General features: G+C 43.9%; 1 protein-coding gene across 1 annotated transcript in view; it reads left to right on the forward strand.

Moving 5' to 3' along the window:
- The first annotated feature begins 435 nt into the window (after positions 1 to 435).
- LOC122793957 (AT-rich interactive domain-containing protein 2-like) overlaps positions 436 to 25,263 on the forward strand; it is a 703,595-nt gene continuing 678,767 nt past the window's right edge. The window contains exon 1 of the mRNA XM_044062006.1: positions 436 to 603. Within this exon, the coding sequence (XP_043917941.1) occupies positions 578 to 603 (26 nt within the window). The 5' untranslated portion in view covers positions 436 to 577. The remainder of the gene's footprint in view (positions 604 to 25,263) is intronic.

Raw genomic sequence — 25,263 nt, forward strand, 5'->3', positions numbered from 1 at the left:
CTAGTAACTGAATTTTTCCCAGGTTAATATATTTTAATGGCTTAGCAGTTTTTCAGTTTTCACACTGTAGAATCACTAGCACTCTGCAGACATCTTGGAAGGCAAGAAACACTCATCCCTGTTCATTATTTTTCTTCCTCACTCCTGACCCTTTGACTTTTGTATTTCTTACTGAAATTTTGTGAGTCATTTGTTTTCGTTGTATCTTCACTTGTATGCTTCAAAATTATATGTCACATTGTGTATATGTACAGTTTTATACACTGCATTGATCACTTGCTTGTTTACCTGTATGTTGTACATCTAGGTTGAACCTGAAATAGGTTAGTTTCGGGTCAGCACTCAATCCTGGTTAACAAATTTAAATTAAAAAAAAAGCTGTTTCTAGTGTCATGTTATGATAGTAATAGTTTCACATTGTTTTAATAGTAATGATATGTGGTTTGCCTGACATTTTCTGCAGACCTCATCTGGAATCCCAGTTCAGAACCAGCATGTATGCGCTCAGCCATCATCGTTTATTGCTTCATCTCAAAATCCCCATGCAGAGCAAGTGAGAAAACCCGGGCAGAATTATATGTGCTTCTGGCAGTCTTGTGGAAAGTAAGTAATTTGGATAGGGGGATATTGGTAAAGTTTCTGAGAACAAAATTGTGAAGTTGTGAATGAATGATCCTTTCAACAGAAGGTCTGCAAAGTCAAAACAGCTACATTAAGGCAAAAGTATTGGATTGTGCTGGTCCACTGATGTAGAAACTGGTTATTCGCCTGTAGCATTAGAACAGGACTAGACCATTGAAGGAACAATCATATGAAGGCTTTGAAAATCCCCTAAATTACCATTCACCCCGTAAGGAAATAAAAGGGATAGTGTGTATATGTGTCATAGTACAAGAATGTTTTACCAGATACACAAGCCCCTTGAAGCATATGGCAGTGCAGGCATTATGTGAATGTCACCTTGTGCATCCCTGTAGTTCATATCAGAGCTGTTTTCATTTAGATCTTTCACTTCTTTCTCTCTCTCTCTCTTTAAAAGTCACCCCTTGTGTTTTTCCTCCAGAAATGAGATATTCTACCCTGGAATGAGTGGAAGAGGGGTCCTAATGAAGCAATGTACTAAGAGAGGCTTGCACAACTTGGTAAACAGAGGGGGCCTTCTGAGGAAAAGAGCTTTGTGATGTATGGGAGCTTTATTAAATTGTTTAAGGGAAAAAAATGTGCTTCCCCCACACATTTGATCAGCCCATACATTTCCCTGTGATGTGGTGAGAGCCAGTTGTGGAAGGCTTGTGTGTCAGACGGCCATTGGAGTTTTCTAATTTTGAGCTCAAGCCCCTCTCCTTCAGCCATTGACATGAGTGCTTCCAGATGCAAGGACTTGGTAGTGCTTTACCTTGTGGGTATGCAGGCTCCTGCACATTCTTCATGAAGGCTGCGACATAAATGTGACTTGTGCAGCTCCAACTAAACATCCTGACTTTTTGCTTCATACACTCTAGTTGGTATCAGTATTACTGCAAGGTGGACTTCCTCCCTTCCCAGAATGGATGATGAGCTAACACTGGCCACTTACTCTCATCCTCCGCTGTCTGGCTCTGCCAGTGCCTGCTCCACTGTTTGATCTTGGGTCGTTAAAGTCCTAGGACTTCATCCATACTTTTTGGTGGTGATTAGCTTTTGAAGTGGATATTTTTCTTTGACGCTTTCAAAAATAGATAAATATCATTATAGCGTTGGTAAGATTGCTGTATGTCTTATTGTCCATAATTTTGTACAATGCCTGCAAGTGACGTACTCTGTGCTCACATCATACTTCAATAGTCATCACTTTGGTGATGAATCAGAATAAAATGTACCTCTGTATTTCATTGTAAGTCTACATTAATGGAAGGATACTTTGAATAACTTAAATAGTCAAAGAAGAATTTTGGTGTGTTTTTATTCATGGTCTTGATGATTATTGGGGTGATTCTTCCAGAAAATGGTGGATGTCATGTCATCTTTTTTTCTGTGTCTGTCTTAACTTTCCACACTTGTGTTGAAGCAAGCTGCTTACACAGAGCTTATTTCAGATGTTGCTCTTTCGTGATTTTGTATTTCATATATTTTCCTTCCAGTTTGGCAAATTTAGACTTTAGCGTCAAAATGCTGCCAAGAACTGTATTCCTTTGTAACTGGTATCATTTTGAGATTGATAAGGCACTGTATGATCTTCGTGTTTCACTGTTGCAGTCATTACATTTGGGTAATCCTGCTGGCAGGTTGCCCTCAGTCAGCCTGAATTCCAAAGTCCTGGGTCCTGCGTCGGCTGCTGTCGCCCCCTTCCCTGACGTCAGGTCGTCGGGGGTATAAAAGAAGCAGCCGACGTAGTTTTCTTCAGTCTTTCTTGCTGCGCAGTGCCCGAAGCAGAAGCAGTTCGCAAGTGCCGGTCGGCCGACTCCTGAGATTTTTGAGTTCGAATTTCAGATCCGAAGTCTTCTATAAAGCTAAGTACCCCATTGGGGAAACTTTTTTCTTGCTCCAGAACTGATGTCATAAAAAGTTAATAATTGTATTTCTTGTGGGAAGCAAATACCTCATAAGGACTTTCTTTCTTACTGTATTCCTTGCCTAGGCCCTGATCATAATTTTCTAGGTTGTCGGTTTTGTGCTAGATTTAACCAACGCACTATTAAGCGTTGGTATGATTATGCTTTGAACTACTTTGGGCGCAGATTTAATTATCCAGAAATGTCGTCGGAAAGCCATCCGACTACCGGAGTTCACAAAAAACACAAAGAAAAAGGAAAAGAAAGACTGAGGCCCAAAACCGACGAAGCTTCTCCTAAGCCATTCGCCGGTTTCGCAGCCCCTGGCAACCGCTACTTTAGAGTCGCAAGCCGCTACCAACTCCCACGTGGAGTCGGCCATGCCGCTGGAAACTCAAGGTATTGCAGCCTCGGGCGCTATTCCTTCAGATGGATCCGGAGCCGCTGAGCAGGCACCGGCTTCTGAGGGTGTATTCAAACCTAAACATCTATATATTAAACCGACCTCTAAGGCAAAGACTAAAGCAACTTCAAAGGCAAAGAAGCTTCCTCAAGAGCCACGTGGACAGGCCTCCATGCCCAAAAAACAGATGCTTAAAATGGCCGAAGACTTGATTACCTTAATCAGGGGTTCCCATCCCCCTTCTGATAAGAGGCCTAGGCAAGAGACTGACTATGAATCTTCAGATCAGGTTTCCATTTCTTCTGATTTCTCTTCTGATCGGGAATATTCTTTTCCCCCCATGAGGATTCTGATGCTGAAGAATCCATTCCTTCAGCTTCTCCTCCTGAGGATTATTCTTTTGGGGAAACCTTGCATACCATGAGGGAGCATTTCCACTGGGAGAGCCAAGATTTTTCAGAGTCTAAAAAGAGACTCGGGGATTTTTTGTTAATACCTCAGCACAAGCCCCTAGCTATCTCTCCTGTGTTAGACATTGTAGATGATGTGTTTTCAGAGTCTAGCCTTACCCCTGACTCCTTACCTCCAGCACCTGTTAAGCCTGACAGATATTACAGGGCTCCTGACTCACATAAATTTCTTTTTAAAAACCCTGCTGCAGACCCAGAAACTATCTCTCAGGTTCCCAAGGGTGTTAAGGCTGCAAAAAATCCTACCCCTTCTGACAGGGATTCTAGGGCACTGGATAGATGGGGAAAAAAGGTTTACACATCTGCTACCTTGGCTAGAAGGGCCTTAAACTGTCAGTTTCATATGCTCAAATATCAGCAACATGTCATGGCATTGTTTAAACAGAAAATGTTGTTAAATTCTGAATGTGCAGAAAACAAGGAAATGCAGGATGTATTGCACGCAGCTGAACAAGTTGGAAAGCATACTCTGCAATGTGGTTTTGATTCTTTAGAGGCCTCCTGCAGGGCCGCAGTTACAGGTTCTGTAATTAGAAGGCATGCTTGGTTAAAGGAACAAAATCTGCCTGATCATGTTAAAGTTAAATTATTGGATGCACCTTTACAGCATGATTCTTTGTTTGGTGTTACGGCAGAGGAGGTGTTAAAGAAAATGGAGGACAAGGCTAAAATCTATGCAAACAGTCAAAGATTTCTTAAAAGTACAGCCACCTAGGTTTAGTAGACACTGGCCAACAAAGAATTGTTCCTTTCCTGTGTCAGACAGACCTCAAAGGGGCAGACCCAGACGCCCTAGAGGCAGATCCCAGGCGCAAGGTTCATACAGGTCAAAGCAATGGGGTGCTTCTACCTCCAAAAGTGGAGAAGACAAATCACAACCTTACAGGAAACAGACCCAATGACTTCCCCCTGCCTGCACCAAGCACTTATTTCCTGACAGCACCCTTAGGGGGAAAATTAGCACTTTTTTCTCAAAACTGGCACATTATAACCCAGGACAAGTGGGTTCTAAATATCATATCACAAGGCTAGAATTTCCATTTCTATACCCTGCCAAAGGCAAATGGCTAGCCAGATCTGCCAAAAAATCAATGGGCAGAGGCACAAAAACAAGTCTCATCCCTCATGGATATGAGGGCCATTCAACAAGTGCCAAAGTAAGAGCGGGGACAAGGATTTTACTCGACTGTTCTTGGTACCCAGAAAGGACAAGGCCTGGAGGCCAATACTGGACCTATCAATTCTGAATACATTCCTGGATATACCAAAATTCAAAATGTTGACCTTACAGCAGCTGCTGCCCATGCTGGGCAAGAACGCTTGGCTTGTAACTTTAGACCTAAAAGAGGCATACCTGCATGTCCCAATCAGACAGATATGCAGAAGATACCTCAGATTCAAGGCTGGCTCAGTGCATTACCAATTCTCTGCACTGCCCTTTGGCTTATCTACTGCGCCTAAGGTCTTTACAAAGTGCCTGGCACCAGTAATTGCATTCTGCAGACAAAGAGGAATACAAATATATCCTTACTTGGACGACTGCCTAATTCAAGCAGAGAACAAGGACATCCATCTACAGCATCTGGCATTTGTGAAAAAACTTCTAACATGCCTAGGGTACACAGTCAACAAAAATAAATCAAAACTCGTACCCTCTCAAGAGATAGTATTCCTGGGTGCAAGCTTAACTACCACTGCCCAGATGGCTTATCTCACGTCAGACAAACAAAGACAACTGACTACCTTCTTCAACATGTTAGCAACAAAGGTCCAGTTATCTGCAAGAAAAATTCTGCAGGTTTTGGGCTTCATGGCATCCTGCATCCTACTAATTCCATATGCAAGCTGCATATGAGGAAACTTCAGTGGTACCTAAAAAGTGTTTGGACTCAACATTGCCACAGCCTGGAAACTATAATTACTCTCATTCCCTGCCTGCAACAGGAGTTTCGATGGTGGGCAAAGGCTTGTCACCAAAACAAGGGACAGCCATTCACATTACCCCCAGCCAGACAGACACTAACAACGGATGCATCCGGTTATGCCTCGGGGGCCCATATGGCAGGAAAATGCATTCAAGAAACCTGGACCTCAAACCTAATGCATCTTCATATCAATCAAAAAGAGAATGCTAGCTGTTCAGAATGCCCTGACACCCTTCAAGGACCTACTTCAACCAGGACAACTACTGATAAAGACAGACAACACCACGGTCATGTGGTATATCAACAAGCAGGGGGGCACACATTCTTACCCCCTTTGCAGACTGGCCATGACTTTGTGGGACACAGCATTGACTTACCAATTACATCTGCAGGCACAATTCCTGCCAGGAAGGAAAAATACTCTGGCAGATTTAACTAAGCAGAAACCTCATGGATCCCCACGAATGGCAGCTGGATCCACAAGTCTTCAGCATGATAACAAGGAAATGGGGATGCCCAGACATAGATCTATTTGCCTCCCCTCACAACTACCAACTAAAGAGATTCTGCACAAGGATTTATCACAGACAAGCATGGAAAGTGGACGCCCTATCCTTCAGCTGGAAAAACCTATCAGTATATGCCTTTCCCCCTCTGCCTCTCCTCCCCAAGGTACTCCTAAAGGTCAGACAGGAGATGCCAAAGATGATACTGATTGCACCAGACTGGCCCAGCCAGCACTGGTACCCAATATTAAGGAGCATGTCTCAATGCCCAGCTTGGACCCTTCCTCAAGTACCACATCTACTGTCCCAGCAAAACAATCAGATCCTGCACAGCCAGCTCAGGACTTTAAACCTGGCAGCATGGCGGATAATGTAGTCATACAAAACACACCTCTCAGCAAAGCTGTGATGGATGTCATTTTGGAAGCCAGAAGGCCTAGTACTAGAAAATCTTATGCTGGAAAATGGAAGAGATTCTGTGCTTGGAACCAGGCACAAGGAACGGATACAGCTGTGCCAAATATTCCTCAGATTTTACAATACTTAACTGAGATGCTGGACAAAGGCCTATCTTTCTCATCTATTAAAATTCATGCCTCTGCCATTTCGGCTCATTACAATACAGAGCCACCAATCTTTTCTCATCCCTTATTAAAACAGTACCTCAGAGGAGCTAAAAATTTAAGGCCCCCAAGGAGATCACCAATGCCTGCATGGGACCTCAACTATGTCTTGGAAAAACTCACCCTGCCTCCTTTTGAGCCAGCTGCTACTGCCGATATAAAGTTTTTATTTTGGAAAACAGCTCTGCTCCTAGCAATAACTTCTGCAAGACTAGTTTCAGAGCTACAGGCACTCATGGCTGTGGAGCCTTTTGTAATTTTTTATCCAGACAGGGAATAAATCCAACATTTATGCCTAAAGTGGTGTTCAGTGTGGCTCTTAACCAAACCATTCATCTGCCAACTTTTTATCGAAATCCACAGAACAAGGGGAAAGAATGCTGCATTCCTTGGACATCCACAGACAGCTTAGATTCTACTTGGACAGAACCAAAGTTTTCAGAAAGACAGAGCAATTACTAGTGGCATATGCTGCAGGATCACAAGGAAAGGCTATCTCAAAGCAGACTATTTCTAAATGGATAGCCCACTGCATTCATTTCTGCTACTTACAACATGGCAAGCCAGTGCCTAAGGGCATTAGGCCACATTCCACCAGAGCTGCAGCCACTTCAGCAGCCTTTCTCAGGGGAGTACCAACCAAGGACATTTTAGAGGCAGCTACTTTGGGTTCAGTGCACACCTTTACAAAGCACTATCATCTGCCACAATACTCTAAATCCAGGGCAGGCTTTGCCACTGCAGTTCTGCAGGGACTCTTAGCCGCTCCTAATGTGGTTTAGCTCCAGCCTCCCAACCATAGCTTTAGGAATCTACCCAAATGTAATGACTGCAACAGTGAAACACGAAGAACGCAGTACAGTTGTGTACACTTACCATAAATGTAGATGTTCGAGTGTATTCACTGTTGCAGTCCAGGTTACCCACCCGCCATCCCCCTTTTCATCTGATGGAACCTATCTTTCCTTCTCTGTTTTACACAACTTATGTGGTGTATTTGCTTGTAGATGAAGGGAAAGTTTATATTGGTGCATGTAATTTTATTTTTATATATATATATATATATATATATATATATATATATATATAAATTTTGGCTACCCTTTCAGGGGGCACCTGATATCTGGGGCAAGAAAAACTAAAGAAAATGGCGTCGGCGGCTGCTTTTATACCCCTGACGACCTGACGTCAGGGAAGGGGCGACAGCAGCCGACGCAGGATCCAGGACTTTGGAATTCAGGCCAACTGAGGACAACCTGCCAGCAGTATTACCCAAATGTAATGACTGCAACAGTGAATACACTCGAACATCTACATTTATGGTAAGTGTACACAACTGTACTTTGTCTTTCTGGACTGTAAATATTAGATATTTGTCCATCCATTTAGTGTTGAAAGATCTGTGCTGCAGTATTTTTTCACTGTTTGTTTACAACTTTTCTGTTGCACACTGTCATATCGCATGGAGACGATGAATCCCAATCCCTCCAAGCTACACGCTCTAGGGACCTAAACCTTGTCACCACAATAAGCAGGACACGCTGGAGAGATAGATTCCTATCCCAGAGACTTCCTATACTCTGGAACATGCTACCCATCTATGTCGAGCAAAGTTCTTCAGTAGCACTCTTCAAGAAAAATCTTGATGAGTGGATGGGAAATAGGAAGTACACCCCGGGGATCACTTCTGTGTGTCTGCTGGACAGTGGCACAGGAAAATAACTTTCTTGGGTGGCGTAAGCTATGGTACTGTGCTGGCTAGGCTTACGTAGGCCCTTGGGCCGATAGCCTAGTACCTACCTATGAACCTATGAGGCACATCTCTTAATTCTGAAAACATTTGTGTTTGTCTTCATCCATGTAAGATTTGCAACTCTTCCACAAAAAAGCTTGTCACATTCTGAGGTCATCTTTCAAGTGGCAGTGTGTTAATCTTGTTCGTGGCTAAGGAGGACTGTTTACATATTTAGGTGCTTCCAGAGACTAACATTTTCGCTTCAAATTCCATAATGTTTTTACTGTCTGGACATTTTTTTAGAAGCCCTGCAGGATGCTTTCTCTATGCTTGCTGTGGCAAATCTTTGACCACTGAAGTTTGAAGACTTCCAACTTCACCAGAGCTGTAACTAGAGTGAGAGCTGTAAAGGGGCATGATCAGCAGATGCCAGTAGTGCACAAGTGCAATACCAGTATTTGTTTTTGAAGCTGCGACTCATGGCTGGCTCTCAGTGTATGAGTATGTGGCAGTAACTGTAACAAGCATTTTGCTACAGTTATATCAGAAATGCAGAAGACTGGAAAATACTTTATCCCCTCACCTTTGTGTTGGAGTAGGAGGGGGTGCAAGCTTGGGGAATGCAGCGGGCACCAGATAAACCTAGCTATGGTTCTGAGCTGCACATGTACTTGCAAGTCTTCTGCAGCTACTGAAAAGGACTCTATTTTCAAACAAACTTCTTTAGGTAAAGTAAATCTGTAAAATTCTTCAGTTGTGTAATTTGCTTTTTTTGTATTTTTCTCCTAACTTATGTTGTACATCAAGGGATGTGTTATGCACAGGTAGAAAAGTGGCACATTTCACCTTTCGAAAGTGGATTCCTAAAAAGTTCCAATTTCATTTAGAAAGCTTTCCCTGATGCAGACATCTGCATTTTAAATTCATTTTTTCCCTGATGTCCACTGCTGAGATCTTTCTGATATGCTACAAAATAAAAACAGATCATAATTCCAGGACTTATTTTCAAATTCTTGGAATGTTTTGAGTTTATTTCTAGGAATGCTGCTACCTCCTCTTTCAAAACAAAAAAAAAATGGTAGAGCATTCTTACTTGGCTCAACCTCCTAACTTCAATATGATAAGTTAAATCACTGCACTCAGCTTTTATTTTGAGAAAGGCTCAACATGCCTTATGTTTTAGTCTTCTAGAACAGAGGTAGTTTACAGTGCCAGCTGCCACCGACATTTGATGGTCAAATCGTAACATGTTGCTATACAAAACTTGCTGATGTGTGATACAGTTATGTTTAGTTATCTGCCAAATGTCATTCTTCATTATGCTCCAGTGATTTTGGTCCTAGTATGTATAGCCTGTACACTGTCTGCATAAAAAACAGCTAGTCTGGTGAAATCTGTTTCCAGGTTATTGTTCAAACACTTTTATCACTTCAGTGGAGGATTATTTACAAGTTCTGTGACCCGTCATATTCAGCATGTCTGCAAACTTTTCGGTAATTTCATAGTTTTGGTGAACACCATGGATAAAAATGAGGTTGGCAGGGTGTCTCATCAGTGCTTTCATCCATAGCTAGGGAAGAAACAGAATTAATTAGATATGTGCTTCATCTGATCAGTTAGATTAGTAGAAAGGTCTGCCATTGTCTTGTGTAGTAATGTGTGAGAGAGACATTTTTAAATAATCCAATCTTTTATAGAACTACCCTGAAATAGCAGTCAACATACACTGTTTCAAAAAGTCACCTTTCGTAAAGCTTTTTCCCAGCAGTAGTCTTCCTTGAAATTTGAAAGCTAACTTGTAGTAGCTACCTCATTCCCTCTCTCTTTATTCTCCACCAGTATTTTTCTGTTGGATTGGTTGCTTCATTCTTTTTTCTTTTTATGCAGCTAGTTTGTCAAGGTTTTAAAAGTTTGGTTTCAAAATGTCACCAAAGATTGTATTCCTTTGTAAGTGTTATGTTGACCGATTTGCACAAGTATTTTGTCTTTGCATTATTTCTGTGACTCCATATCAAGGACTGTAGTTCCAGTAAGTCACCTACAAGAGACAGTCTTGCACAATTTACAATCATGTTTTACATATAATACTCTCGAAAATCGGAGCAGAGCAGCAGCTTTCATTTCAGAACTATATTTAGCAAAATCAAGTGTTAAGAATGGACTCATGATAATTAAAAGTCACAGCAATAGAGATACTTCTGTTTTGATACTTTTTACGTACTTGTCAGAACTTCCTTATAAAGGGTGAAGCAAGAGACATTGGAACATGCTGATTGTGAAAAGCAAGAATTCTTACAAAAACTGAAGCAAGGTAAAAATGTATTCTGAAGGTGAAAATCACAGCATAGCGATACTGTTTCACTATTTAGCATGCTTAGGAAAACTCCTGTGTAAAAACTAAAGCAAGAGACTGATACCCAAGGGTGCAAATCAGATCACATCACAGCACTGTTTCAGTACACTGTTGCACATATTTCACAGAACTGCCGTAGTTCAGAAGTATCTCTGCATCCAGAAGAGTCGTAGCGCACGTAGTACATGTAATTTCTACAGTCACTGTAATTCATCGGCAGAGTAGTAAATTGTTAATGTTTTCTTATGCTTCACCTTTTGTTTTGTGTAAATAGGTCTTGACATACTGACATAAAAGCTTGGAATGATGCTATTTAGACTGGAGACTTGGTGCTTGTGGTCATTTCATCCATGTCTGGCATGAATTTTTAGAGGATTTGATAATCTGCAACTCCTACATAAATTCGCCACATTCCCCAGTAAGGAAACCTCTATAAAAAAACTTCTCCAAAGCCAACTTCATGCTATTCAAGTCAGAAGCGAAAAACTTCATGATACCCATGCAGACGGGAACTGAAAGTTCGACTGCTGAATCCTACACTAAGGCACTGTACGAGCACATCCACTTGTGCATGAATCCTGCCATCCCCAATAGAACCAAGACGCTCTCCTCCAAAAAAAGGAAGCCAATCTGGTGGTCCCTTACCATAAACAAACCTTACAACAAAAGGAAGAAACTGTTGCAGAAAAGAGGAAAATCCCAAGATGCAAAAACTCCCTTACCAGCCTCAGTAAGAAGCTGAGATCCCTCATAAAATCCTCCAAAGCTAGTTACGAAAATAAAATTGCCAAAGATTCTAAAGACAACCACAAGGCATTCTATAGCTATGTCAAGAATCTAAATGGCAATGCTCAGATCTGCTCTGAGCTACAACAGAAAGGAATTAAATTTACTGATCCCAAGCATATTGCCAGTATCCAGGCAGATCGATTCAGTGCAAACTTCACCCCACTCTCATCCCCTAATTGGCCTATCTCAATACTGAAAGATTGCCAAATTCTGGTAATAATGGCAACACAGGTAGAAAACGCACTCTCCAAAGCAAGAATACAGCATCCATGGGACCAGACGACATCCCAGGCTGTGTACTACATGAACTACAGAATGAAGTGGCACCTTACCTGAGTGTCATGTTTAATCATAGCCTCACCTCAGGCTTCGTGCCCACTGAGTGGTGCACAGCTACAGATGTTCTTCGTGTTTCACTGTTGCAGTCATCACATTTGGGTTATCTGCTTGCAGTAGCCCTCAGTCAGCCTGATATTAAAAGTCTTGGGTCCTGCGTTGGTTGCTGTCTCATCTTCCATGATGTCAGGTAGTCAGGGGTGTAAAGCATACAGCTGACGCCATTTTATCAGTCTTTCTTGCCGTGCGGTACCTGAAGCAAAAGCAGTTCGCAAGTGCCGGTCGGCCAGCACTTGAAATTTTCGTTTTCGAGTTTCAGAACCGAAGTCTTCAATTAAGCTAAGTACAACGTTGGGGAACCTTTTTCTTGCTCTAAACCGATGTCAGTAAAAGTTAACAATTGTATTTCTTGTGGAAAGCAAATACCTCATAAAGATTTTCATTCGTACTGCATTCCTTGCTTAGGCCCAGACCACGACGTACCTCGCTGTCGGTTTTGTGCCTTATTCAAACCTCGAACTATTCGTCGTCAGTTTTATTTACACTTCTAAATATTTTGGTACTTGGTTCAATTATCCAGAAATGGCTTCGGTAAGCCACCCGATTACCGACATTCCGAAAAAACACAAAGATAAAGACAGAGACCGACCGCATAGGTCCAAAGCTGCCGACGACGCTTCTCCTAAGCTAGTCGCCAGTTCGCCGGTACTCAGTGAGGCGTTTTCGCAGCCCCTGATACCCACTACTTCAGATTCGCAGGCCTCTACTGAGACCCATTCGGAGTCCGGTATGCCGCGAGATGCTGCTTCAACTGTGGAACCTGCGGATGTCTCTACCTTGGATGTGTCTGGAGCGGCTGTGCAGGCACTGGCTTCTGAGGGTGTATTCAGGCCTACTGACTTGCATATTAAATGACTCCATCTTCCTCTTCAAGGCCTAAAACTCAATCCATGCCTAGAAAACCAATGCCCAGGTCACATGGTCAGGCCCCTATGCCTAAAAAACAAATGATAAGAATGTCTGACGACCTTATTACTCTAATCAGGGGAAGCCACCTTCCCCCTCTTAGAAACCTAGGACTGACTTTCCTTCTGATTCTTCTGATCATGACTCTGAAATTTCTGTTTCCTCTGATGACCAGGATTTACCCTTATCTACCTATGAGGATTGTGATGCAGAGAACTCCATTCCCTCTGCTTCCACTCCAGAGGATTTCTCTTTTGGTGAAACCTTGCATACTCTTAGGGAGCATTTTCTCTGGGAAAGCCAGGATTACTCTGACTCCAAAGAGAGGCTTAGGGATTTCTTACTCCTGCCCCAGCACAGGCCTTTAGCTATCCCTCCTGTACTGGACATTGTTGATGATGTCTTCTCGGAATCTAGCCTGGGCCCCTGACTCTTTACCTCCTGCTCCCAGAAAACCTGATAGGTATTACAGGGTTCCTGACTCTCACAAGTTCCTCTTTAGAAATCCTACTGCGGATTCTGAGACCATTTCACAGGGACCCAAGGGCATTAAGTCTACTACTGCCAAAAATCCTACCCCCTCTGATAGAGATTCCAGGGCACTGGATAGATTGGGTAAGAAGTTATATACTTCTGCAACCTTGGCCATTAGGGCCTTAAACTGCCAGTTTCATATGTTGAAGTATCAGCCGCATATTATTGGATTGCTTAAACAGAAAATAATGTTGATTCCTGACAATGCTGAAAATAAAGATTTACAGGATTTAATGCATTCTGCTGAACAAGTTGGAAAACATACTTTGCAATGTGGTTTTGATTCATTAGAGGCATCAGGGCTGCTGTCACTGGGTCTGTACTTAGAAGGCATGATTGGTGCTTGGCTTAAGGAGCAGTCTTTGCCAGATCATATTAAAGCTAAATTGCTGGATGCTCCTTTAAACCAAGACTGCCTGTTTGACAACAAAGCAGTAGTATTAGTACTTAAAAAGATGGAGGAAAAAGCTAAATCTATGCAAACTGTTAAAGATTTCCTGCAGGTACAGCCTCCCAGATTTAGTAGGCATTGGCCCTCTAAGAATTGGTCCTTTCCTGCCTCTTCCAGGCCTTCTTAGTCCAAAACCAGAACCAGCAGAACACCCAGGCTTCAGTCCCAAGGTACTCGCAGGACTAAGCAGTGGGGGGCTCCCATTTCCAAAGCAGGGAGTAGTAAGACTCCCCCCTATGGTAAACTGTCTGAATGACTTAACTTTAAATCTTCCAAGCCCTGCACAACTGACTGTTCCTTTAGGGGGAAAGATTGCCCTGCAGGCAAAAAATTGGGAACTCATTACCCAGGACAAATGGGTTTTAAATATAGTTTCCCAAGGATACAGATTCCACTTCCACTCCATACCACCCCCAAACAGCCTGATCTTCCCCCAAGTCAGTGGGCAGAGGCTAAAGCAAGATGTTCGTGTTTCACTGTTGCAGTCATTACAATTGGGTTATCCTGCTGGCAGGCTACCCGCAGTCGGCCCGAATTCCAAAGTCTAGGTCCGGCGTTGGTTGCTGTAACCTCTTCCCTGACGTCAGTGCACCAGGGGTATAATAAATGCAGCCAACGCCATTTTCTTCAGTCTTTCTTGCCGCGCGGTGCCCGAAGCAAAAGCAGTTCGCAAGTGCCGGTCGGCCGACTCCTGAGATTTTCAAATTCAAATTTCAGATCTGAAGTCTTCATTAAAGCTAAGTACCCCGTTGGGGAAACTTTTTTCTTGCTCCAGACCGATGTCAGAAAAGGTTAACAATTGTATTTCTTGTGGGACGCAAATACCTCATAAGGATTTTCATTCTTACTGTATTCCTTGCCTAGGCCCTGACCACGACGTTGCTAGATGTCGGTTTTGTGCTAGATTTAACCAATGCACTATTAAGCGTCGGTATGATTTTGCCTTTCATTACTTTGGTCGAAGATTCAATTATATAATGCCGTCAGAACAGCTGATGACCGGAGTTTATAAAAAGCGCAAGGAAAAAGAAAAGGACAGGCATCCGAGGTCCAAAACCGACAACGAGGCTTCCACTAGGCCTGTCGCCGGTTCTCTGTGAGACGCTTTCGCAGCCCCTGACACCCACTACCTCAGAGCCACAAGCAGCTTCTGACTCCCACATTGAGCCAACTAGGGCACTGGAAACTCAAGGTATTGGACATGGAAACTATTCCCTCAGATGGGTCTGGAGCCGCTGAGCAGGCATTGGCTTCTGAGGGTGTTTTCAGACCTACACAGTTATATGTAATGCCAACCTCAGCTTCAAAGGCAAAGACTAAAGCAGCTCTAAAGACAAAGAAACAATACAGCATTCTCCTGGACAGACTTCCATGCCTAAAAAACAGATGCTTAAAATGGCCGAAGGCCTAATTACTTTGATCAGGGGTTCCCATCCCCCTTCTGATAAGAGGCTTAGGCAAGAGATAGAATATGAATCTTCAGATCAGGTTTCCATTTCCTCTGATTCCTCTTCTGAACATTCCCTTCCTCCCTATGAGGATTCTGATGCTGAAGAATTCATCCCTTCAGCCTCGCCTCCTGAGGATTATTCTTTTGGGGAGACCCTGAATACTATGAGGGAGCATTTCCATTGGGAGAACCAAGAAAGATTACTCTGAATCCAAGAAAAGGCTCAGAGACTTCCTTTTATTACCCCAGCACAGACCCCTTGCTATTCCTCCTGTTTTAGACATTGTAGATGATGTTTTTACAGAGTCCGGTCTATCTCCTGACTCTTTACCACCAGCTCCTGTAAAGCCAGACAGATACTACAGGGTTCCAGATTCTCATAAATTTCTTTACAAAAACCCTGCTGCTGACCCAGAAACTATTTCTCAGGGTCCCAAGGGGGTCAAGGCTTCCACTGCAAAAAACCCTATTCCCTCTGATAGGGATTCAAGGGCCCTGGACAGATGGGGAAAAAGATTTATACTTCTGCTACCTTGGCTGTAAGAGCTTTAAATTGTCAGTTTCATATGCTTAAATATCAGCAATATCTTATGTCACTGCTTAAACAGAAAATGTTGACAAATTCAGAATGTGCAGAAAACAAAGAAATGCAGGATTTATTGCATGCAGCTGAACAAGTGGGAAAGCATACTTTGCAATGTGGTTTTGATTCTCTAGAGGCCTCTTGCAGGGCCGCAGTTACAGGTTCTGTCATTAGGAGGCATGCTTGGTTAAAAGAACAGAATCTGCCTGATCATGTTAAAGCAAAACTATTAGATGCTCCATTACAACATGATACCTTGTTTGGTGTTAAAGCAGAAGAAGTGTTGAAGAAAATGGAGGACAAAGCTAAATCTATGCAAACAGTGAAGGATTTCTTACAGGTACAGCCTCCCAGATTTAGCAGGAACTGGCCTACGAATAATTGGTCCTTTCCAGTGTCAGACAGGCCACAAAAAGGCAGATACAGACACCCCAGAGGCAGATCACAGCCCCAAGGCTCATACAGGCCTAATCAATGGGGTGCTTCTACCTCCAAAAGTGGAGAAGAAAAATCACAGCCATACAGGAAACAGTCTGAATGACTTTCCCCTACCAACACCAAGCACTTATCTTCTGGCTCCTCCTCTGGGGGGAAAACTAGCACTTTTCTCACAAAATTGGCACAGGATCACCCAGGGCAAATGGGTCTTAAATATCGTATCTCAAGGCTACAGGTTCCACTTCCACACCCTGCCAAGGCCAAACGGTATGCCAAACCTGCCACGCAGTCAATGGGCAGAGGCAGAAAAACAAGTTTTATCCTTCATGGACATGAAAGCCATTCAACAAGTACCACAGCAAGAGCAGGGAATAGGATTTTACTCAAGGCTATTCTTGGTACCCAGAAAGGACAAAGCCTGGAGACCAATACTGGACCTGTCTATCCTAAACACATTCCTGGATATTCCAAAATTCAAAATGTTAACTCTGCAGCAGCTTCTGCCCATGCTGGGCAAGAAGGATTGGCTTGTGACTTTAGACCTAAGAGAGGCATACCTGCATGTCCCCAATCAGACAATCATGCAGAAGATACCTCAGATTTATGGCTGGCTCAATGCACTACTAATTCTCTGCACTGCACTGCCCTTTGGCTTATCTACTGCGCCCAGGGTCTTCACAAAATGCCTGGCACCAGTGATTGCATTTTGCAGACAAAGAGGAATACAAATATATCCATACTTGGACGACTGCCTTATTCAAGTAGAGAAGGAGGGCACTCTACTACAGCATCTGGCGTTTGTAAAAAGGTTGCTAACAGGTCTAGGGTACACAGTAAACGAAAAGAAATCAAAACTCGTACCCTCTCGAGATAATATTCCTGGGTGCAAGCTTAAATACAACTGCCCAGATGGCTTATCTCACACCAGACAAACAAAGACAACTGACTACTTATTTCAAAATGTTGGCAACAAAGTCCCACTTATCTGCAAGAAAAATTCTGCAGGCTTTGGGTTTCATGGCATCCTGCATTCTACTAATTCCATATGCAAGACTGCATATGAGGAAACTTCAATTGTATCTAAAAAGTGTTTGGACTCAACATTGCCACAGCCTGGAAACAATAATTACCCTGCAACAGGAGTTTCGATGGTGGGCAAAAGCCTGTCACCTCAACACGGGACAGCCATTCACCATACCCACAGCCAGGCAGACATTGACAACAGATGCATCAGATTATGCCTGGGGGGCCCATATGGCAGGAAGATGTATTCAGGGCACATGGTCCACAAGTCAAATGCATCTACATATCAATCAAAAAGAGATGCTAGCTGTACAGAATGCCCTGACAGCTTTCAAGGATCTACTTCATCCAGGACAACTACTGATAAAGACGGACAATACTACAGTCATGTGGTGCATAAACAAGCAGGGGGGCACACATTCCTACCCCCTCTGCAGACTAGCCATGAACTTGTGGGACACAGCATTGACGTATCAAGTACATCTGCAAGCACAATTCCTGCCAGGAAGGATAAATACTCTGGCAGACGAACTAAGCAGAAACCTAATGGATCCCCACGAGTGGAAATTGGATCCACAAGTATTCAGCATGATAACAAAGAACTGGGGATGCCCGGACATAGACCTATTTGCCTCCTCTCACAACTACCAACTACAGAAATTCTGCACAAGGACTTATCACAAGCAAGCATGGAAAGTGGATGCTCCATCTTTCAGCTGGAAAAACCTAACAGTATATGCCTCTCCTCCCCAAGGTACTCCTCAAGGTCAGACTAGAAAAGCCAAAAATGATACTGATTGCCCCAGACTGGCCCCGCCAGCACTGGTACCCAATCCTAAAGAGCTTGTCTCAAAGTCCAGCGGACATTACCTCAAATTCCTCACTTATTGACCCAACAAGACAGTCAAATACTGCACAGCCAACTCAGGACCTTAAACATGGCAGCATGGCGGATACTGTAGCCATTCAAGACGCACCTCTCTCAAAAGCAGTGATGGATGTTGTTTTGGAGGCCAGGAGGCCTAGCACCAGAAAATCTTGTGCAGAAAAATGGAAGAGATTCTGTGCCTGGAATCAGGCGCAAGGCATTGACACGATTGTTCCAAATATTCCTCAGATTTTGCAGTACTTAACTGAGATGCTGGATAAAGGCATTTCCTTTTCATCAGTTAAAATTCATGCCTCTGCCATTTTAGCTCATTACAATACAAATTTACCTATTTTTTCGCATCCATTACTAAAGCAGTACCTCAGAGGGGCCAAAAACATAAGACCTCTAAGGAGAGCCCCAGTACCTGCATGGGACCTCAACTATGTCTTGGAAAAACTCACACTGCCTCCGTTTGAGCCAGCCTCTGCAGCTGATATAAAATTCTTATCCTGGAAAACAGCTCTACTCCTAGCAATAACCTCCACTAGATGAGTTTCAGAGTTAAAGGCACTCATGGCTGTGGAACCTTTTATTATTTTCCATCATGACAGGGTTTCTCCAAGGACAAACCCTACATTTATGCCTAAGGTAGTGTCCAGTGTGGCCCTTAACCAAACAATTCATTTGCCTACCTTTTACCCAAACCCACAGAATAAGGGTGAGATTCTTCTGCATTCTTTGGACATTCACAGACTGCTGCGCTTCTACTTGGACATAACCAAAGCTTTCAGAAAGACTGAACAACAACTAGTGGCATATGCTGCAGGATCACAAGGAAAGCCTATCTCAAAGACTATTTCAAAGTGGATAAGCCACTGCATTCGTTTCTGCTATTCTCAGCATGGCAATTTAGTGTCTAAGGGTATTAGGCCACATTCAACCAGAGCAGCAGCCACTTCAGCAGCCTTCCTGAGAGGGGAGTACCAACCAAAGACATCTTAAAGGCTGCAACTTGGAGTTCAGTGCATACATTTACAAAGCACTATCACTTACCTCTACTCAAAATCCAGGGCAAGCTTTGCCACTGCAGTTCTACAGGGCCTGATAGCCTCTCCTAATCCTATTTAGCACCAGCCTCCTAACCTTAGCTGTGGGATTCAATCCAATTGTAATGACTGCAACAGTGAAACACGATGAACATAGTACAGTTGTGTACCTACCATAAATGTAGATGTTCGAGTGTATTCACTGCTGCAGTCCAGGTTACCCACCCACCATCCCCCTTTTTCTTTGCTGGGACTTATCTCTACTTCTCTATTCTATACAACTTATGTGGTGTATTTGCTTGTAGATGAAGGAAAAGTTGTTTTATCTGTATGCATGCTTATTGGCATAATTTAGCCTACCTTTTTAGGGGCATCTGGGGCAAGAAAAACTGAAGAAAATGGTGTTGGCTGCATCTATTATACCCCTGGAGCACTGACGTCAGGGAAGAGGCGACAGCAACCGACGCCGGACCTAGACTTTGGAATTCGGGCCGACTGAGGGTAGCCTGCCAGCAGGATAACCCAATTGTAATGACTGCAACAGTGAATACACTCTAACATCTACATTTATGGTAGGTACACAATTGTACTTTCTCTTAAGCATCAGGGCTATTCAGCCTGTCCCAGAAGAAGAACGGGGACAAGGTTTCTACTCAAGACTGTACCTGGTACATCCTCTTTTTACATTTTTGCTCTTCCTGACAATGTAATGCATACATAAGAGGTAAGTTTTTACATTTTTGCTGATTCTGTATAAAAACATGTCCATTAAGCAAGTTCCTTATTTTACAAGCCACAGTCATTTAGTATGGATGCTGATCACATATTACTAAACTCTATTTCTACATTTAAGCAATCATGTGAAGTTGTTAAATCTTGCCGTTTATTCTCACTTATGGGTTCGGAGCCTATCCTCGGCTCGACACGGCCGTTAGCACAGCTCAAGGTTTAGCAATAGCTCGAGACCAAGCCCCTTATCCCATGATGCACTGCTGGAATTACCTCAGATCTAGTTTGCCGCGGCACGGATCTCTTGGTTTCCAGCGTTGCTCGAGACTGTTTTCTACAAATAATCAAGTTTTATAAATTTTTTTTTCTGATATTCTTAGTATTATTTAGAGTGTTAGCCCCTTCCAGATAATATTAGTTGTTCTGGCCGTTTTTTTTTTTTTTTTGTGTGTGTGAGTGGCCTCTTCAGCTGGTTTTGGCCTTTAGTGGATTAGAGTAGTCTGTTGTTAGTTATATGTATACTTATATATATGTGTGTGTACTTATATATATGTGTATGTGTGTGTGTGTATGTATATATATATATATTATATATATATATATATATATATATATATATATATATATATATATATATATATATATATATATAGATATACACATACATACATACATACATATTTAGTGTTGCCTATTTGGGCATTGTTTAAGTGTGTGTTAAACTTTTTCTATTTCTTGTTAGTTGTGATAGAGTTGTAGATACAAACATTATGTCTGAAGGGAAGGAAAAACCTACCAAGTGTGACTTCAAGAAATGTCCAGACTGTGGACAAAAGATGTCAGTCACTGATGGGCACGTTCAGTATGTATATTGTTTGGGAGCTGTGCACCTACAAGAATTTTGCAGCATTTGCCATTCTTTTTTATCCAGGGTATTGTTAGAAAGGAAGAGAAAATTGGTATATTGAGGCTTGCTAAAGCACCCCTTTTCTGAAGCATTGAGTGACCAGAATGGTGCCAGCAAGTCCTCAAAGTCTTCAAAATCCTCAGCAGATTCTAAGGGATCTAAGAAGGTTAAAATAATGGAGGAGTCAGGGCCATTGGTTCCACTGGCCTCGGAACAGAGTGTCCCTTTCTGTCGGAGCCAGCTCACAGTCTTGGAGCTGGTCTCTGAGACTTCATCATCTTCTCTGTTTAAATCGGCACCGTCTGTGCATTCATCGAAGTCTTCTGTCAGCCTCTCAGATCTGGATATGGACCGGTTGGTGCAAAAGCTTTTACGAGCACCAGGCCTTGCCAAATTGTCGACTCCGACACTTCTGTCGGAGCCAAAGACCATCACCCAGGACTTCACTGCTTCTCCTCCGAGCCGTACCGGACCCTCAGAGCCGGAGGAGGCTGATCTGATGTTTGTTGATCCTGTGGAGCCGAGACCTGCTCTGGTATCTTCGGTTCCATTTGCTCGGACATCCTCGGCGTCGACCGGGGACTCTAGGAGCCGACACTCTCCTGTCTGGTCCGGTGAGGATAGTCGTACTGACTTGTTAGTGCCGACTTTTCCTCTTTGGGGCTTCGGCTCGGATGAGCTCAGCTCCTACCTTGGGCTCGGAGCCTATGGCTTCGGTGTGGGAGGATCAGATGATTCCTTTGGGTCCATCTACTCCTCATTGGAGCCGTGGTGCTTTCGAAGCTATGAGGAGAGTCATGTCTCCGAGGACATCTTCATCATCAGGCCCAGCTTCCTCCTTTCCTCAAGCACCTGTGTCTGCTTCTGTTTCAGTCGGCCAACCCAAGCGTAGAGACCCTGAGCCTCCGGTAGCTCCACAGGGCGCCCCTTGCTCTTCCGAGACCTCCCCAGTGGCTCCCGTTGAGGAGGTTCCCAGGAAGAGGTTGTGTAAGAGGAGACACTTGGACTCCCCACAGGAGTCTTTGACATCTGACACTGACTTGGATGAGTCAGAAGGGTCCCCTTGATCCCCCTCTGAGGATATCTCCTTTGCGGAGATACTAGAGATCCTTAGGCAGAGGGGTGATTGGCAGTCCAAAAGCCCTACTGAGGACGAGTCAGTGCTTCTGAAGGCTTTCAGGTCTCAACCTTCCACCTCTTGGGTGTCTCCACCTTACGACGAGCTCATGGATGTGATCTCTCGTAGGGTGTGGGAGTCGCCAGAGTCCATGGAACCTGTCCCTCGGAGGCCAAATAAGTTCATCTCCACCCTCGTGGATAAACTTTTTTTTGACTAAGGGAGTGCCTGTTGATGCCATGGTGGTGGCGGCGGCCACCAAGAAGGAAAGGTCTGAAACTTCCTCATCTATCCATCCTCCTAACAGAGATTCTACGATCATGGATAGATATGGGAAACGCATGTTTAGTTCAGCTACTTTTTCTCTTTGATCAGTGAACTATCTAATCCACTTCACCAGACTCCAAAGTGATCTCCTGAAAGAGCTAGGAGATGCTCTCCAGGGTACAGTAGCTGCAGGGGGTTCCGACAAAGTTACCAACCAGCTCGTTACTCTAAACTCAATTTTGAACTTGTCCATGCATCTCATATCTTACACAGCTGATGGGTCGAGTAGGGCAGCAAGTTCAGGCATTGCTCTGCGTAGACATGCCTGGATGCGTCTCTGTTCCTTCGCGGAGCCCTTCAAGTCTTCATTTATCAACACCCCATTTGATGGCTCATCCTTGTTTGGGCCCAAGGTCAAGGAAACTTTGACCAGGTGTGAGCAGGAAGGAAAGACTCTGTCTGCCGTCGGAGTCCGCTTTTCTACCCCTACTCGGCCTTATCCTAAAGGCCCTAAGGGCGGAAAGATGTGGTTCCGAAAAGCCCAAGGAGCCTTTCAGGACACACATGGCAATACCCCCTCTAGAGGCAGAGGAGGGGTTATAATGGAAGACGCCACCCACACAGCAGAGGGGGTCCGCAACAGCAGGGTGACAGAGGTCAATTCTCTGGTTAGCCCTAGCAGCACTCCTGAAAGGAGGCCCGGTTGTCCTGCTTTGGAGGCTGTCGGGGGTCACTTGTCCTTATACCCAGAAGCCTGGCTAGACATAACATCCGATACTTGGGTACAAAGCATCATCTCCAGAGGGCATTTCATACCATCCCCCCCCCCCCCCACCCATTTCTGTCGAGAAAATCCTGGACGTTCCACCCAGTTTCAGGGAACATGCAACTATAGAGGTCCACAAGTTGCTAAAAAAAAAAAAGTCATCCAGCCAGTCCCAGCAGACCAAACAGGATTCGGAACTTACTCAAGATTTTTTTTGGTTCCAAAAAAAACAGGGGACTGGAGACCTATCTTGGACCTCAGCAGTCTCGACCAATTTTTGAAGAAAGAAGTTCCGAATGGTCACGCTTCAGTCCATACTTCCCTTTTTAGGGAAAGGCGATTGGATGTGCTCCATTGATCTCAAGGACACATACTACCACATAAAGATGGACAGACACTCCAGAGATCACCTGCGTTTCCGGCTGGGAGCCAATCACTATCAGTTTCGAGCCCTGCCCTTTGGTCTCACTACAGCTCCCAGAGTGTTCACCAAATGCATGGCAGTGGTCACGGCTCACCTGAGGCGTCTAGGATTCCAGGTGTTTCCATACCTAGACGATTGGGTCCTTACCTCCACCACCAGGCATCAACTGATTCAGGCAACAGAATCCACTCTGACACTCTGCAGCCAATTAGGCATTACTGTCAACTTCGAAAAGTCTGCCTTGTCGCCATCGCAGCACATAGTCTTTATAGGCACAGAGTTAGATACCTCAACCACCACTGTACGTCTTCCAGCCGAAAGGGTCTCACTACTTCGCCAGCACATCGCCTCATTGGTTTCAAAGAACAGAGCTCCAACCGCAGAGGTCTTGAAAGTATTAGGTTTGATGGCGGCAGCAATATTAGCCATTCCTCTCAAGGCTGCATATGTGAATTCTTCAATGGCTTCTATTCACCCAGTGGTCTTACCAGGGAATTGCCAATGAACCATATCTTCCTCATCACAAACTCATGCAAGAGGGGCCTTCAGTGGTGGTTGACGTCTCTTCATGTCACAATGGGACGACCCTTTGTGCCCCCCCCCCCCCAGTAGCCACTGGGACCACAGATGCCTCCCTGATTGGGGGGGGGGGCATTTTCAGGGAAAGACAGCCCAAGGCACATGGATGGATCAAGAGTCACATCTGCATATCAATGTTCTAGAGATGAGAGCAGTACTTCTGGCGTTGCAGTATTTTCAGGACTCTCTTCCTCTAAGGACGATTGCAATTCAGACAGACAACATGTTAGTGGTCTGGTACTTGAACAAACAGGGCGGAACCAAGTCTTTTAGCCCCTTTGTTGAGAAGCCCTCAGAGTATGGCAATGGGCTGTGTCATCCCAGCGTTTTCTGTCAGCAATGCACATCCCGGGGATATCCATCGTGATAGCGGACAAGCTGACCAGCGCAGTTTTGTTGCCTCATGAGTGGTCTGTCAAACAAGACATTACGGACAGGATATTCCACAAATGGGGCCAGCCTTGCTGCAACCTTTTTGCCAGTTATATCAGTACCAAATGCAAAAGCTACTTTACCCTGATACCACCTCCGGGACATCCCCCGAGAGATGCACTCGTACACGATTGGCCTCCGGGTCTCCTATATGCATTTCCTCCAATCCCATTGATACCCAGATTTTTACAGAAAGCGAAGTTGCTGGGAAGGGCTGTCATTCTTATAGCCCCCCATTGGCCTGGACAGATTTGGTTTCCCTTTCTTCACCATCACCTGCTGGAGGATCCGTGGATCCTGGACCCAGTTCCAGATCTGCTGACACACCTGTCAGGGGACCTTCATCCTTCATTGCAGTCACTGAAGCTAACTGCTTGGCTGATCCAGTACCCCACATAGCCAGGCTTCATTTCCTGTCGTATGACACAAGACAAATTCTATTGTCTTTCCCATAAGCCTTCCACCAGAAAATTATATCGCAGTAAGTGGAAGAGGTTCTCCATTTTGGCCATCAAACAAAAAATTGATCCTTTTCAAGCTCCTTTGTCGTTCATTCTAGATTTTTTGACTGATTTTCAAGGAGGGAGCAGCAGCTGCTACAGTTAGGGTTCAGTTAGCTGCTATATCCAATTTCCATCTTGGAATTGATGGTTTAAATATTATGGCCCATAAGTTATCTAAGGCTTTTCTCAAAGGTACTTTTCACATGAGGCCCCCATTGAAGTCTCCTTATTCTTTTTGGGGTTTGAATTTTATGCTATCTCAAATAATTCTTTCCCCCTCTGAACCAGCATCATCTTGTGATCTCAGATTTCTGTCCTGGAAAACTATTTTTCTAGTGGCCATTACTTCTGACCGCAGAGTGTCAGAACTTCAAGCATTATCTGTCAGACCTCCTTATATGATTTTCCATGCTGATAGAGTATCTCTCAGAACAACCCCCTCCTTTTTGCCTAAAGTCTGTTCTGAGTCTAATATCAATCAGGTCATTGAGTTGCCAGTCTTTTTT

The sequence above is a fragment of the Protopterus annectens genome, chromosome 2.part1 (genome assembly GCF_019279795.1).
Source record: "Protopterus annectens isolate FY-2018-M chromosome 2.part1, PAN1.0, whole genome shotgun sequence".
Classification (NCBI taxonomy): domain Eukaryota; kingdom Metazoa; phylum Chordata; order Ceratodontiformes; family Protopteridae; genus Protopterus; species Protopterus annectens.